Source organism: Ammodytes marinus, assembly GCF_949987685.1.
Source record: "Ammodytes marinus genome assembly, chromosome: 5".
NCBI classification, from domain to species: Eukaryota; Metazoa; Chordata; class Actinopteri; order Uranoscopiformes; family Ammodytidae; genus Ammodytes; species Ammodytes marinus.
The window spans coordinates 17,621,675-17,636,824 of record NC_137234.1 but is presented as its reverse complement, the minus strand read 5'-3'; the positions used below and the strand labels follow the sequence as shown (position 1 = coordinate 17,636,824).

Below are 15,150 nucleotides of genomic sequence, written 5' to 3'. Positions count from 1 at the left end.
TGGAAAGTTTAGCTCAATAAGGAACTAAATAATAAAATCTGCTTTACCAACCTATGCTGTGGTCTTTGAAATGTTGCATATGAAAATGTGCGCGTCCTAAATGTGCTGTAGTGTGCAATTTTCCTCCCCTCTCCCAGAGTCGTAAAACACATTATCATCAGGAACAGCAGCAGAAGCAGCAGTGTAATTCATCCGAGGTCGTTAATATTCATCATATCATTTAGTCACAAAGGAAACTCATCTGGCTGAATGTCACAGATGTAATTAATGAAGTGACCCCAGAGGTCATGGCTCCATTCACCAAACGCCTTCCACACATTGCCGTGATATATATACACACACACACGGTTGCACATCAAAAGCCTTCCAGCCAGACACACACCACCACTGAACATACTACCTGGAATATGTAACACATGACCAGCAGACACCCTCACATACCACAACATTCACAAAATGGCTTCTCTTGGTTAGACTAAAGGGATGAGACCAGGGCATGCACCAAAGCAGACTTTATTTAGCTCAGTGGAGTATGGGAAGGGAAAGGAAGAAAACACACCAGTAGGGGAGAATTGGGAATTGGAGTATAGAGACACACTACACCACTGGAGCAGGACATAAGGACAGGTGCACATCACAGGTATCTTTTTGGTCATCACTATGGCAACAACATATCCAGAAAAAAATGAAAATAATTGTTTTACCTACAGTAAAGATAACAGAGTCCCTTAACCACAGGGAACCTCAATATGTACATCTTACAGTCACTAAGATCAAGATAATAGGAGAAATGAAATTGAAAACAATCAGTATACAAAAAAACTGCCTTTGTGGTATTTGGAATGCACATTTCTGTACAGAAGAAAGCTCATTGGTATTGTCGTAAACATTGGTTAGTTTAAAAACAAAATATGACGGAGTTAGTCAGTCCACATCCTTTGGAAAGTTGGCTGTGATGTCAGTGAGTTCAGCTGTTGTAGCTGGACAAATGGACTAGAGACATTGCGACACAGAAAGACTGACAACATACTAATGGAAGGTTTGGGGCTGAACTCCTTCAAATAGCTATGCAGTATCATAACCATAAGTACTGAGAAGTTAATGCCCCAAGCAGGTTGCTCTGAAACTAGAAGCTTGAAAAATATTTCTGGTATTACTATAGCCATTTTTATCTGCTGAGTAGGGGTAATTAAAATGATACTGACAAAGAAACCTGATGGAATTGAGCCCCACATATCCATTTGTTTTCAACAGAAAAACAGAGGAGCAGTTTATCAACAGCATCACAGGTATCATTACAGTTTTTAGTCATTAAAGCCTAGTGGTAAAGCGATCAGAGCATGCATTCTAATACAGTATTGTTAGAAACTACAGTACATTAGCAGCAAACTGGACATCCTTAAGGGCTGAAGTTCAACACTATGGTAAAAAAGAAAGAAAAATAAACTGCAACATTTTTTTAAGAGAAGTAAAACTCTTTAACCACAATATCACAGACTGCCATGGCTCTAGTTAGGGGTTTTGGTTAGTTTCCAGTGTGCTTATGAGAGGCAGAAAACAGTAGCTTAGATATAGGGACTCCTTTAAAAACAAGCAATACATCGTCAAGTAAACAGTAGCGCTTTTTTTGTGTAGGTCATATGGTTAAAGTATTATCACGTCTTTGGATTTTTGTCTTAAAGCATTACTTATTGTTTAGCTATTATTGTTATATTATCATTATTACAGTTAGAATAAGGACTGGTTGCAAATGAACACAAAAAGGTAGAAACAAAAAGAGGACCATAGGGAAGGAGAAAGAGGGAAATAAGGGAAATAAATTAAGTGTACAAAAATAACATCAATAACATCCAAAGTTTTTCTCAGCCTTGCGCAGTAGCTCCTTATCTCTAAGTGGAAACGGGAGCTATGTCTCAATCATCCAATGAAGTCTTGAGTCAACCATACAAAAGCTAAATACTGTACATTTACCCCTCACACTATTAAACACTTTAGTTTCAATAAGGGTTTTGTAACAATCTATTACTCAGAGGTGAAAAGCTCAGATCTTTGAAATACAGAGATGTTTTTGTAGATATATTTTAATACTTAGTCCGAGGTTAAACCATGCCTCTTCTGTTTTAAAAACAGAAAAGTACAGTATTAAGATCACATTTTAAGCAGAGCCATGTTGAGCTGTTGACCTGAGCATAGAAAGCTTTACATTAATCACATAACATTGGTCAGCCATTGGTATATTCAAATAGAACGGAAAGGCAGTAAGTCACCTTGCCTGAACATATCAAAGCTGTCATAATCTTTTCTTAATCATGACACTATTATATCGAAGCAAGACAGTTCATCTCAATCCATAAGATTTATATTAAGAAACTATTACTAAACACACACAATGTAAATTTGAGTTTGGTTAAAGTTTTCATATACAGTATAATGGTTGAGTGCTATAAAAAATAGTTTGACCCTTTCAGGACAAACTTGCCTTTACGTTCTGTGCTATTTGGGCTGTTTTCCACTAAGGAACATAGAAGGAGAACATGTACAACAGAAGACTCATCATTGGCTTGTGAAGGTTGAAGCTGCATTCTAGCACCATATCAGTCTATTGGTACTGCAGATCTCACCCATTCACCGTACAGACGTCAGCTCTGCAGTTTGTTATTGAAAACAAACATGTTGAAACTAAATCCACAGACATGTAAAATTTTGGTTACGAGCTTTGGAATCTGAGTCAGTCTTTACAAAAGCTCTATGTGAATACCTCCATCTTTTTTCAAGGATATTTTTCAGTTTTTTTTTTCCATCATCTTCTTCCACTGTTCACGGCTTTGTTTTTCTTCAAGTTTATCTTTTGGAACTCTCTATTTACACTTAAATCTCTTTGACAATTTATTTTCCAGACTCTTATAGACTGGCAATACATGCTACACAGCTAGTCATCTAGCACTGTCTGGTGGAGGGCCCACTTTGAGTCTGTCATGCAGACTTAGAGGTAGACTGCAGGTCTAGCTGGGCAGTGAGGTCACATACTTGGAGAATGCTCTTTGGCCTCTGTGGCATCTGGTTGGTTTTATTAAGGTGGTGTTTGGTTGTGGTAAGGTGTCTGACTTAATAGGGAGCGGAGCTCTTTTCAACAAGAAAGTACAGACCATGAAAGACTTTTAAGAACAATATGAAAAGAGGAAAGCTGTGGTCAAAAAGGACTTGGTTTGGGCTCTCTCTACTTTCAGTTTAGAGAGTTTTTCTTTGGGCCACTATGGCTCTGCATCTTTGGGGTGTTCAGGTTACAGGTTTGGCAGCAACGTGGACAGGGTATATCTTTAGAGCTCAACTGCAGGTGGGGTTTTGGTGAGAATGTAGAAAGAAGAAGTGTACTATTCTGCCTCTCTAAGCTCTGTCTCTCTCCCCTGCCCCTGCAGACAACTCAGCCTGCTCCCTCTCTGCAGAGTCAGAGCTCAGGCTCCTGGCCCTCTTCTCCTTGGCTCTGGCATTCTGGAACCATACCTGCAATCAAAATAAAAGGATTCTTATGAATATGCTATTACTTTGAAAATACTTAATTGTTCTGGACTTATTCTTTTTAATCTTTAATAAATGCAAAACAAACTGAATTAATTTTTTTATAAAGATGTAAATGTGTAAATGATTTACCTGCACCACACGGTGAGGCAGTCCCAACTCCTGGCCCAGTGCCTCACACTCATGTCGATTGGGTGTACGGTGGCTCCTGTAGAAGTCTCTGAGCTGAAGTACTTGAAAGTGGCTCATCTGTGTCCTTTGGCGCTGATGCTGATGGTGGTGCTGTTGCAGAGATTTTGTCTCACTCCAATCTGTGCTTGGACCCCCAGATCCCTCAGGACTAGGAGACCCTTGATCAGCTATACTGGAACCCTCCTCACATGTGTACTCCTCATCATCTTCCTCATAGTCATCTTCCTCCTCTACATTGTTCAGATCAGTGGTTAAGGACAAAGAGGTCCCAGGTGGCTTCACAGTTAACTCTGTGTTGCTGATGACATAACCATGGTTTTGGATGGGGTTAGAGGAGATAGATGGGCCTGGTCTGTCCATGACAGATGATATCGCCATCAAAAGCTGCCCATTGGATCCATTACTCATCGATAAGTTGTAGCCTGCTCTTTCAGCCTCCGCCCAGTGGCGTGACCTCATATGGGCATCCAAAGCACTCTTTACCTTGAAGAGAGCCCTGCAGAATGGGCAGCGTAGGTGGTTAAAACCCAAGTTGAAACTGGATCCTGGCCCCATTGACCGGAACTGCCCTTTTCTCTCTCTGGCTCGTGTATTCTGAAACCAGACCTGTGAAAGAAAGAGCAGTATGATTTAAAAATACAAAGACGAGACACACAACAGCATTAGGCCATGCTTTCTGGCCATTACTTAAAAACAATTTATTTATTTATTAAACAACACATATTTTGACTCAGCAAACATTATTTAGGTACCTGAACCACACGTCTTGAGAGGCCTACATCACGTGCAATGCTTTCCAGGACTCCTCTGGTGGGGTTAGAGTCCAAGCTGTAGCGCTGATACAACACTTCAAGCTGTTCTGGGGTGATGGTGGTTCTCTGACGCTTATCCCTTCGGTGCTCCTCCTCAATATCTCTACTGCTCCTTTGGCCTTCAAAACTGGTGTCTGACATAAGCTTTGAATTTTGGTTTATAGGTGTCAGGGAGCTTTGGGAGAGGCTGGTGAGTGTGTTACTTGAGTGATCAGAGAGTGTGTTCTTAATTTGTAAGCTGTTTAAGTGTGACATCATGGAATGTGTGGGATTAGGGTGCATCTGTGACATGGCACCTGAAATCATTTGGCTGGCCATCAGGGTGTGGTTTGGATGGAGCATCATGTAAGGCATGGTTCGGTCTGTGAAGCTAGAGTGGAGAAATTGGACCTGGGACTGAGCTGCCAGGAGATGCCTGGTCTGATGCTCTTGCCACAGCTGGAATGACGGTAAGGATAGTGGGCAGATACTGCACTGGAACTGAGCCTGGCTTTGGGGTTGGAGATGGTTTTTTGGCTGGGTCTCAGTAGATAAGCCTTTGGTGGCCTCAGGCAGTGGAAGGTGGCTTGTTTCAGACTCTGGAGCAGTTGGGAGGCTAGGTAATTTATCAGCAGGCTTTTCAACAACTCGATCAGTAGGAGGGCTATGTGTAAGTTCCTGGCTGGGATGGGCCATAGACGGAATTTTGGGCACTTTCTTTTGTGAAGTTTCTGAAGTACTTTCTGGCTGCAGATTGGGCTCAGGTTGTGGAGAGGAACCTATTTTAATAGCATGAGAAATGTCCTTGCACTGGATATCTGCCTCTGAAATTCCATTTTGTGTTTGAACAAGAGCTGGGCTCTTGTTAGCAAGAAAAGAGATGGGTTTAGCGTCTTCTTTTCTAGTAACAGGTGTTGGTTCACCTTTGGCTGTTGAATGCTCACTTTCTGTGCAGTGAGAAAAAGAATCAGAGAAAGGTGAATCAGGGTGGGAGTAATACTCATAAGTCAGATCCATGGAGTTTTCATTCTGAGTTTCACTTTGTCCTTCATCCCTACAGCTTTTATCCTCATTAGCATCATCATTGTTGTAGTAGCTATTTCTCTGTCTGTGAATGTTTTCAAGTTGGCTCCCCTCTAACACATCATCTGTCCCCCAGTCTTGATTTTTTCGGGCTCTCTGTCTGGCATTTTGGAACCATACCACAATTATTCTGTTAGGGAGAGACAACAGAGCAGACAACCTGTCATATTCCTCTTCTCTGGGGTAGGGAGTTGCCTCAAACACCCCCTGTAGGGTCTCCAGCTGTTGCTCTGTGAAGCGAGTTCTGGAAGAGCGTCTACCCTTATGAGGCTCTCCTATCTGGAAATCTGTTGTCTGGGGCTGTGGGGAGGAGTTGGCATGAAGGACCAGGGATGGTGAACATGGGGAAAGGGTCAAAGGCTGGTTTGGTGTTACATCCTCTCTGGAGTCCTCCAGTGCTATGGTGGGGGGGTTGTTAAAATTGTAAGGGGAATCCTTATCTCGCTGGCGCTCCTTAAATAGGGTGTTGCGAAACCAGTGTTTCATGACTTTATGAGGCAGACCAGAAAGAGCAGACATCCTGTTCATCTCTTCATCACTGGGGAGGCTGTTGATATCAAAGTGTTTCCTCAGAACAGTCAGTTGCTCCTCAGAGATTCGTGTTCGGGTTCTCTTACCTTGCTGTTCAAGTACTGTTGGACTGACTTGGGGTTGCTGTCCTGTTTGGATGGGGCTGGGTTGGGATGGTTGACCCATCAGTGGAGAATTGAGTTGCGGAGGCTGACCTTGCAAAGCTGGGCTGAGTTGGGGTTGCTCGGCTTGTAAAGCTGGACTAAGCTGTGACTGTTGCCCTAGGAGCGCTTGGTTGAGTTGATATTGGTAGAGTTTTGCCAAATCAGGGTTCACACTTGAGTCTAACCAAGGTTGGGGCTGTAGAGCTAAGGACTGCATGACAACTGGAGGGAGGAGAGGTAGTTCCATGGGAAAGGGAATGGGGGGTAGGGGAAGTTTAGGTAAAGTCAGAGCTGTGGGAAGCTGTGGCAAGGAAAGAGGAAGCATAGACATTTTAGGAAAGGGAAGAGATATGGATGTAGCTTTGGATGTTGTAGCTGTAGCAGATGTGCTTGAGATGGATGCCTCTTGTTGTTGAGAAGGAAATGGACAAGGTGAAGGAGCAGCTAGTGTTAGGTCTGTAGCTTGAGTACATGTTTTGGCTAAAGGGTCTGAAACTGAAGGTACAGGTGAGGGTGAAAGGGTTCTAACTTGAGCCTTATCTGGTTCTGGCGCTGGTTCCGAGTCTGAGGAAGGGGCTGCAGTTTGGGTGCAACTAGTTAAATTCTCCCCATGGTTAAGCTGTGTGAGGGGGTACGTCTGGTCATACTGCACCCTGTATTCTCTGGAATACCTCTCGAGTGCAGCAGTGGGAAACAGCATTCTGTGAATGTACTCCTGGTGGCTTTTTAAAATCAAGGCATCTGAAAAAAACTTGCCACAGTCGCCACACTTTTCTCCTCTTCCACAGCATCGTTTCTCTTTGTTTGCTGATTCCTCATTTTTGATCTGCATTGGCTCTTGTGGCAAGCTCTCTATCTCTCCATTGCCTTCTATTACTTTGATATCCTTGTTACAGCCTTCCAACTGGACATCCTGTAGTCTACTTAACTTATCTTTTGCCTCATCTGAACACACCTCCATTGTGTCAATATCAGAGCATTCCTGTTTATCTGGTATCATATGAGTTGATATCTGATGCTGGTGTCTTTGTCTACTTTGTATATACTGCAGTGCCACCTCAAAGCCATAGCTCTGCAGCAGGGCTCTTAGAGGCTCCCCATTCACAGCAGCATAGGGCACTCTGGGAGGTGGACACTGCAGCCCAATAAGATTTGATGAGGAGGAATCTCTTTCCTCCTTCTGACTCTCATTTTTTATAGTATGAAAAGGCATTTCTTCCTTTTCTTCCTCAATATTATATTTCCCGTGTTGTCGTTCTGTCTGGTTGATGGAGGATCCACTGCAGCCAGCTTCAATGTTGGCTTCACACGGCACATTATCCTTTGGTTGACTGTGTTTCTGTGTTTGTGTCACATCCACTTGAGGCTGAGACTCCCCTTTAGCTTCTGCCTTAATTTGTTTTTTTGAGATGGACTCCGCAGATACTAACTGACTAACCTCTTGGCTCTTAACAGCGAACTCTGGGTTAAGGTTCATGTCTGACAAGTAAAAGGGTAAAAGAAGTTGCTGTTGCAGAGCAAGCAAGTTTTCTGGTGCAAGAGAGAATTGTTGTTGAAGGAACTGTTCTGGCCCTAATGGAAAATGCTGTAGTAACTGGGACTGAAGCAGAGCTGTGTGTTGTTGTAATTGAGCTTGGGCCTGTGCCTGAGCATGGGCTAACTGCTGCTGTTGTATAAGCATTAGCTGGTTTCTTGAGGCTAGAAGCTCTGCCACTCTCTTTTTAGCCTGCTGGCTGTCGGTTGGGTTGGAGAAGGTTGGCTGGTCCTCTGCTGCTGAGCCTTGGTTTAATAGTGAACTGGTCAAAGAGCTTCCTACAGCCGGCCTCTTGGGGAAAGGCAAACTCTTGGAAGTTGAGTCTTCTCTGGAGTTAGCAACCTGATTTGCAGTAGAGTGTGCTGAGCCTGCAGCAGCTACACCAGATGCTGGGCTCTGTGGACCCGGGTTCTGGGCAGCACGAGCTCTGGTCTGGTGAAGGACAGAGCGAAGATGTATGTCCAGTGTGGAACTCTGGCTATAGCCCACTCCACACAATCGACAGCGGTAGGGCCTCGGATCTGGGCCACGGGGAGCCTCAGTGGTAGAAGTACCTGTGCCAGAGTCCTGAAGGGCTCGCCTGGCCCGGTGAAGATGGGACACAGAATTATAGTGGACCAGAAGAATGGTTTTTTGGGTAAAAGATTCAGAGCATATGGTGCATTTATAGGGCCTGGTTGGGTCTAGATATCGGTCCATTGTGGGGTTTGAGCTCTTTTTGACAAGTGAGCTGGAACTAAGTTCTGATATGATTTCCTCATTTAGCCCTTTCAATGCCTCAGTTAAATCCTCTTTGCTTCCATCAACTTCACCAACCATTTCCTTCTCTTTTAATTCAACATCTCCTTGTAGTTCCTCTTTTCCCTCCATGTTCAGTGTGTCTTCCTCTATCTCTTCATCCTCCCCCTCTCCTGCTTCTTGACCCACTTGAGGAGATAAACTAAAATCTTGTTGAACTGAACTCTTATTATGCTTCATGTATTGCACAGTTTGAGGTGGTAAGAGTGCATTCTGCCCCTGTGGGTTGTCCAGCTGTGAATGTGTGTTCTGCATGTGTCTCTGCAGGGCCTCCTGACTGCGGCATTGTCTAGAACAGAGGGGGCACTCTGTCGCCGCCCTCATGGCATGGTACTGCATATGCAGCTGGAGCTTCTCCTGAGTAGGGAAGGCCAGGCTGCACCTGCTGCAACGAAACCTGTAACCATGGCGATCAGGAAGGAGAGCGGGCTCGCTAGCTGGGGAGGTGGGCGGGGAAGAGGGGGAGATCTGAATTGGGGACTGAGGAGTCAGTCTGCCATTGGAAGGGTGAGCGCTGTTGTCTTCTAGGGGTGGGGTGAGTAGAGCTGTGACATCTTTGGGTGCGGCTACATCTCCCTCAGTGTTCTCCATGGAAATTCCTGCAAAATAGATGAAAAATTGTGATTGGGAATTAAAAATTATTTTGGCTATCCACACAATGTGTTTTGAATGACAATAACAGTTTGGTAATAATGATCTTTTATGAATTATGATGATTGAAATATTTGTATCAGTTTTATCATGCATTTCCTGCCAACCTTTGTTTTCCTGTGAATCAACTAGGGAAAAGGATTCAGCAGTGTGGGAACAATTTGCATTGTTACTCTTGGTATTTTTATTTTGTTCATCGGTGTGTGCCTCTATCAGTGGTTCGACGTTCAGCTGAGGGTGCAGTTGCTCCATGGATAGGGTGACCTAGAAGTAAAAAAAAATGTGAGGGTCAGTCAGTTTGTTTTTTTATTTTTATTGACAGTTCCGTCTAAAAGAAAAATGGGATACAAGCATATTTCATTATCCAACATTCTGAATAAAACATGTTTAATTGTAGAACATATGGGCATGCAAAAATAATGATATATTAACATGGAGTGCCTGCACACCCTGTCCTAGTATCATAAACATAAACAATGTGAATATGTAAGTCTATCGTTAGATATTGCACCTGCCCTCAAAGCAATATAGACAGCAAGGCATCCATTTGGTAATAAATGTATATGGTTGAGATATGTGGGTCTGCCCATCAGCCCCTACGACACTCTCCAACATGCCCCAAGGGTTTAATAAAACTTTACTGAGCTGAATAATGAATTTATTTAAAATCATTCTTCATATAGAAAACCTCCATCTCCACAGCTTCCAGCACTGAGAGCAAATACTATACTATGCAGCTAGCTACCCTAAGGAAAGGACGGACAGCTAAAGATGAGATTTACATGACAAGAGTTTTCTCTGCGTAACGGCTTCATAAGAGAGAAAGGGAAGAACAACCATGCACACACACACACTGCAGAGAAAACTGAAGGTCAGGCTTAATCTAGAGAGCGTAATTGGAAAGCAAGGTACATAATGGCCATCATCACCTCAGTCTGAATTAATGAACCTCAATTACTATCAGAGAGAGTGAGGGAGGGGAAGGAAGGGAGGACGATGATGGGGGGGTTAGGGTTGCAGAATATGAAAAAGGGAGTAGGCAGAAGGAGGGATGAAGTATGGGGCAATGAACAAAAAAGAGTGAGTTAGGGAGGGGTAGCGCATAAGAAATCGAGAGAGAGCTCGGGAGAGGTGGAAAGGGAGGGGCAGGGACAGAGATTGCTGAATAGGAATGATAGGAGTAGCTGGAGGGGGGAGAAAGGGACAGCAGAGGGGAGAGAGGGTGAAAAGCAGTCAGTCAAGTGGAGGCGAAGAGCGCAAGAGACAAAGGCCACTTAGCATACGGGCCAGGGAGATGGAGGATGGTGATGTGGATAGATGACCAGTCTTTGTTAGTTGGAGAGACACAGTAAAAAGCATGGGGGCCCCTTTTTTAGCTTGACTGCACTTCTGGTAATAGAGGGCTACTTAAACATGCATTATAGAAAGACTGGCTTTTCCCTCACTCAGTCAAACCCTCTCTTCTCCACTCTAGAAGACGCACATCCACATACACACAGAATGCACGGCTGCATCAAAGATGATAGCGGGGAGCTACTTAAACATGCATTAAAAAAGCGCTGCCTTTCTCTCTGGTGCCTTCTTAATGGAATTGTCTCCCTACATTTCACTCGGTCCCAACCCCCAACGCATTGCCTTCTCATTTTCTTTTGCTTCCTGACAAACGCAAATACAACGAATACACACTTGCATACACTTACTGTGCTGACGAGCTTGTCTACACAGTCCTGTGCCACACTGTGCACATGTGTAAGATGCTGTTGAAGCTGTATGTATGGGAGTTTACCCTGGCACAAAGGGCACTGGACAGTCTAAAAGAGTGCAGGGGAAAAATGGTTACTGAAGTATTGAATTAGAAGGTTGCAAGAGAGCATTGATGTGCGTGAGACTTTTTGATTACACATGCAACTGCCATATGCTCTAATGTTAAACAGTCTTTATTGTATCTGTTGTTAAATTTTATATTTCACATGGACATGCTTAAATTATTAAAACATATCTCAACTGCTCACCTGCTGGTTCTCATTTTGCTGGTGTATTCTGGGACGTTTGGTTGAGCTGGAGTTTTCTTCACATCCAGAGGATGGGCGCTTGACTGAGGGCAATGACTCCCTCTTTTCTCTTTCCTCCCCCCTGGTTTCTTCTTCAAGTAAAGATTAAATTAAAATTATTAGTGATAATAACTGTGGATGTAATATATTATTATACTATCATTTGAGTTAACTATAATATGTTGCAGAATATGTGGAATTGTTTTGCATGTAGAAGCAGCCATACCTGTCTCGTCAGACACATGCTTTGCCCCCAAGTTACATATGTCTTTGGTTGTGTCCAAAGGACCAGTTGTGGTCTCACTTGAAGTTTCCATATCCTCACTGAACTCTCCTAGGACAAAACAAATAATTGCGTTAAACAAACATTGTGCTTCAAAAAATATATTCTCAGAAAAATATCAGGTTGATAGTAGGTTATATTACTCTCTAGATAGCATTATTCAAAAAGTCCAATGTCTTTGGTCCAGACTTCATTCTGTTTGTTTGCTTCCATACACTATTGATCAAGTATTGATTCTCCATTAAACTCTCCTCAGAGGTGGAGTAGAGGTAATATGGACTTACAACACATGAGTTCACCTCAATAAGTCTTAATCAGAGCAAAGACAAATCACAGGATACACTTCATTCACAACTGTGAACAAAACTACAAATTTTATTTAAATTTAGGGTTTTATCTTGAAGGGAGCGCAAACTAGTGACTAACCTCCACCTCCCCAATTCTTGTACAAGGGATTTCGTATTGGTCCATTGATTAGCAGGTGCTAGTTAGCCGTTGTCAAGGGTCATTGGGGATATAACAAGGATATGTATCGACTAATCAATTTACTTGATCAATATCACAGCCACAGCCATTATTCTCTTTCTCACTCTTTTCATCTTAATCTTGTGTCGGCTCTCTGAAGTCAGCAAGCTCATGAAACAGGAAATCACACACACCCACACAGTTAATATTCTCACCTGTATCACCATCAGAGCTTTTCCTGATGGTAAAAATGGCTGCCAGCTCCTCTCCGCCCATTGGCTGCAGCTGTAATAGCCCTTCCCTCTGCTGATGGGTTAGGGTTTGACTGTGTTTCAGTACTTGGAGCTTAGAAGAGGAGGAGTGGTTGCATAGGAGACAATGGAACAGCCACGAACCTCCATCAACCTCGCCATCATACTGCTGTAGGAACTAAAAGTAATGAAGTAGAACGGAGTAAAAGCAGGAAAATGATTATGGTTGGAAAACAGTTTATAAATCTAGTCTGATTGTCATGAATAGCTAAATACATTTTGTTTCAAATGCTGCTTGCAGGTCCTAAGAGAAAAGAGTTATTGATTAAAAGTGTACTGACTCGGTAAACCCGGACGCTGGCCTTGTGGTGTGAACTGAGGGAATGTCCGCGTAGCTTCTCCAAACTGCTGGTCACGTAGTCACAAAGGTTGCACCTCAGCTGGACCGGGTTGCCCTTGGCAATAATGGCAGCCCCTTCTTGACCCCGGTCTCCACCCTCCTGAAGATGAGCGGCTAGCTGGTAGCGGGTGCGGTGTCTGTCAGTCTGGCAGTGCAAGGAGAAGTTAGCCCTTAGTGGCGTGGTGTAGCCGCACAGCCTGCAGTGACAGCCACCGGCAACCAGAGAGCACCATTCAGACTGGGGCAGAGAACGAGCGGTGTTCAGGTGCTGCTCCAAGGACTCTAAGCTGTCGGATGAAAAGCAGGAGCACACAAGACATTGAAACACACCCTGGGAGAGGGGTCCAGTAGGGGACATGGATGGGACTGGTGGGGGAGACGGAGAGGGTGAGGGGGAAGGAGTCAGTGTAGACCCAAGGGTGACTGGCTGTTCTGCAACTTGTTGACTGGTCAATCGCATGTTCAAGGAGAGCTCGGCACCTAAAACAGAGAGAAACCTTGTAAGATTTGTTTTTTACATGTAAATGTTGGAATGGCAGCGTGAGTTGTGATGGCTCACCTGTGTTTTGTAGGTGTTTAAGCTGCGGGGCGAGGCTCCTGCAGTGAGACAGATAGTATCCTCTCTGGAGCCTTAGCATGTTATGTGTGTGTTTCTCGCTGGTGGTGTGTATGCGCAGGTTGCGGGCAATGCTGGTCTCATAGTCGCACACATCACACCGCCACCGCTTACCGTGAGAGGGAGAGTGTGTAGGTGGCGGGAGCGTGGCTGGTGGGGTAGCAGGTGTGGGAATAGAGTGTGGGAGCTTGTATGCAGGCTCTTCCACCACGTGACCATTGGAGGAGCTGCTATCGTTGATAATTTGAGAGGTGGGCATGTGAGCATTCGAGTGTCCCCCATTTTGAACATTATTAAGGTGTTTATCTGACTGCATGTGTATGCTGAGGTTGCCTTTCGATGAGGTAGCATAGTCGCAGACCTCACAGCGGTAGGGCTTGTAGCCACAGGCGTATGTTTCACCCCGGGCCAAGCGAGGATGGGGTTTCCCCGAACTGCAATATCCACACACATCTCGTGTTGCACCGCCGCACACACACTTTCCCCTGGAGGCGCCACACACACACTGGCTTTCCGTCTCTGGGTGTTTCTCTTTCATGTGGACTTGCAGTGTATGCTGAGACTTATAGTGCCAGTTACACTTTGGGCATTTCAGTGTCTTGCAGGAATTGCGTGAGTGCATTATGGTCATGTGACTAGTCAGTGAATTCGGAGAGAGGTCTTGGTTGAGGTTTTTGAGGACAGCTTCTTTCTGTTCTCCTTCTTTGTCTCTCTCATCCTCCACCTCTATGTCTAGCTGGCTATCATTTGGTTCTGGAGCTTTGGCACCATCTCCATTGGAAATGGAAGAGTGAGGAACCCCTGCCGGCCCGTCATCCTCAGCAGGTGTACTAGCAGGCTCAGTGCCTGCCAATGGAAAAGCCAGAGTTGACTTCTGGGATTTAAAGCTCTGAGGAAACCCAGAAATCCAGCCCTGATCCCCCGTAATGTCTTTTACCCCTGTCTCGCTCGGCAGGGCGGAAGAGGAGGACGGACAAGTGAAGTGCTTTGGAGAGGTGGAAAGAAAAGGGGAGGGCTTTGGAGAGGCTGCTGTTTTGCTGTCGAGTGTGCCACTGGCCTTCGCAGTGCTGGAAGAAGAGCTGTGCTGGCTCTGTTGAGGTAATAAAGAACATTTGGATTTGGTTTGGCTTTGGTTTGAGATGGCCTCCTCCTCCTCTTCCGTCTCCTCCTCTCCACTGCTAACGGCTGCCGAGAGGCCCCCTGTAACTGACGCCTCTCCCACACCTCCTTGCACCTCCCTTTCTTCATTCCTTTGCCCTGACAAATATCCCTCCCCGAAGTCCTCCTCCATCCCCTGCTTTTGACACGCTCCGTTCTCCTGTGAACGTTGGCCTCCTTCTGTCTGCTGCTCACCTCCCCGGGTCTCTTCTCTAGCCTGGGACCCCTCTGCGCCCCCCTCCTCCTGCTGCTGAGGCAGGGTCAGGGGCTCTTTGGCAGGGGCCACGGCTGAGGTATGAGAGGATGACCCCTGCTCTGGATTGACCGCCAGGGTCAGGAGAGGAAGAGATAAAGCCTGGGGACTGAGGTCAGCATCTCTCTCCTCTCCTCCCCCTCCATCCCCCCCTCCTCCTCCTCCCTCACCGCTGTCCATACCAGAGGCTACAGCTGCGACGCATCACTACCCCACCTGTAGTAGATATAGAGGAAGAGAAGAAGAAGAAGACGAGAGCAGGACAGTTAGAGAGACAGGAGAGAGAGGTGAAGGGGGAAAAAAGAGGAGAAATACATGAGTCATGTAAATAGTATTGCATAACAGTGGAGGCCATTGATTACAGTCCCTGGATAGCATCTGTTCAATACTGCCTTCACAGTGCGCAATACGGAGGCTGGTTACTCAGGTGTTAG

At 45.0% G+C, this 15,150-nt stretch overlaps 1 protein-coding gene across 1 annotated transcript; it reads right to left on the bottom strand.

Moving 5' to 3' along the window:
- Nucleotides 1-579: 579 nt before the first annotated feature.
- On the bottom strand, nt 580-14,896 carry LOC307250544 (zinc finger homeobox protein 3-like; the record flags this gene model as incomplete). The annotated part of the gene is made up of 10 exons (XM_080027662.1): nt 580-3,501; nt 3,649-4,314; nt 4,461-9,187; nt 9,347-9,503; nt 10,940-11,050; nt 11,252-11,382; nt 11,517-11,624; nt 12,254-12,467; nt 12,631-13,169; nt 13,249-14,896. The coding sequence occupies 10 exons, from the start codon at nt 14,894-14,896 to the stop codon at nt 3,385-3,387; spliced, it is 8,418 nt and encodes a 2,805-aa protein (XP_079883788.1). The 3' UTR covers nt 580-3,384.
- Between the last annotated feature and the right edge of the window lie 254 nt (nt 14,897-15,150).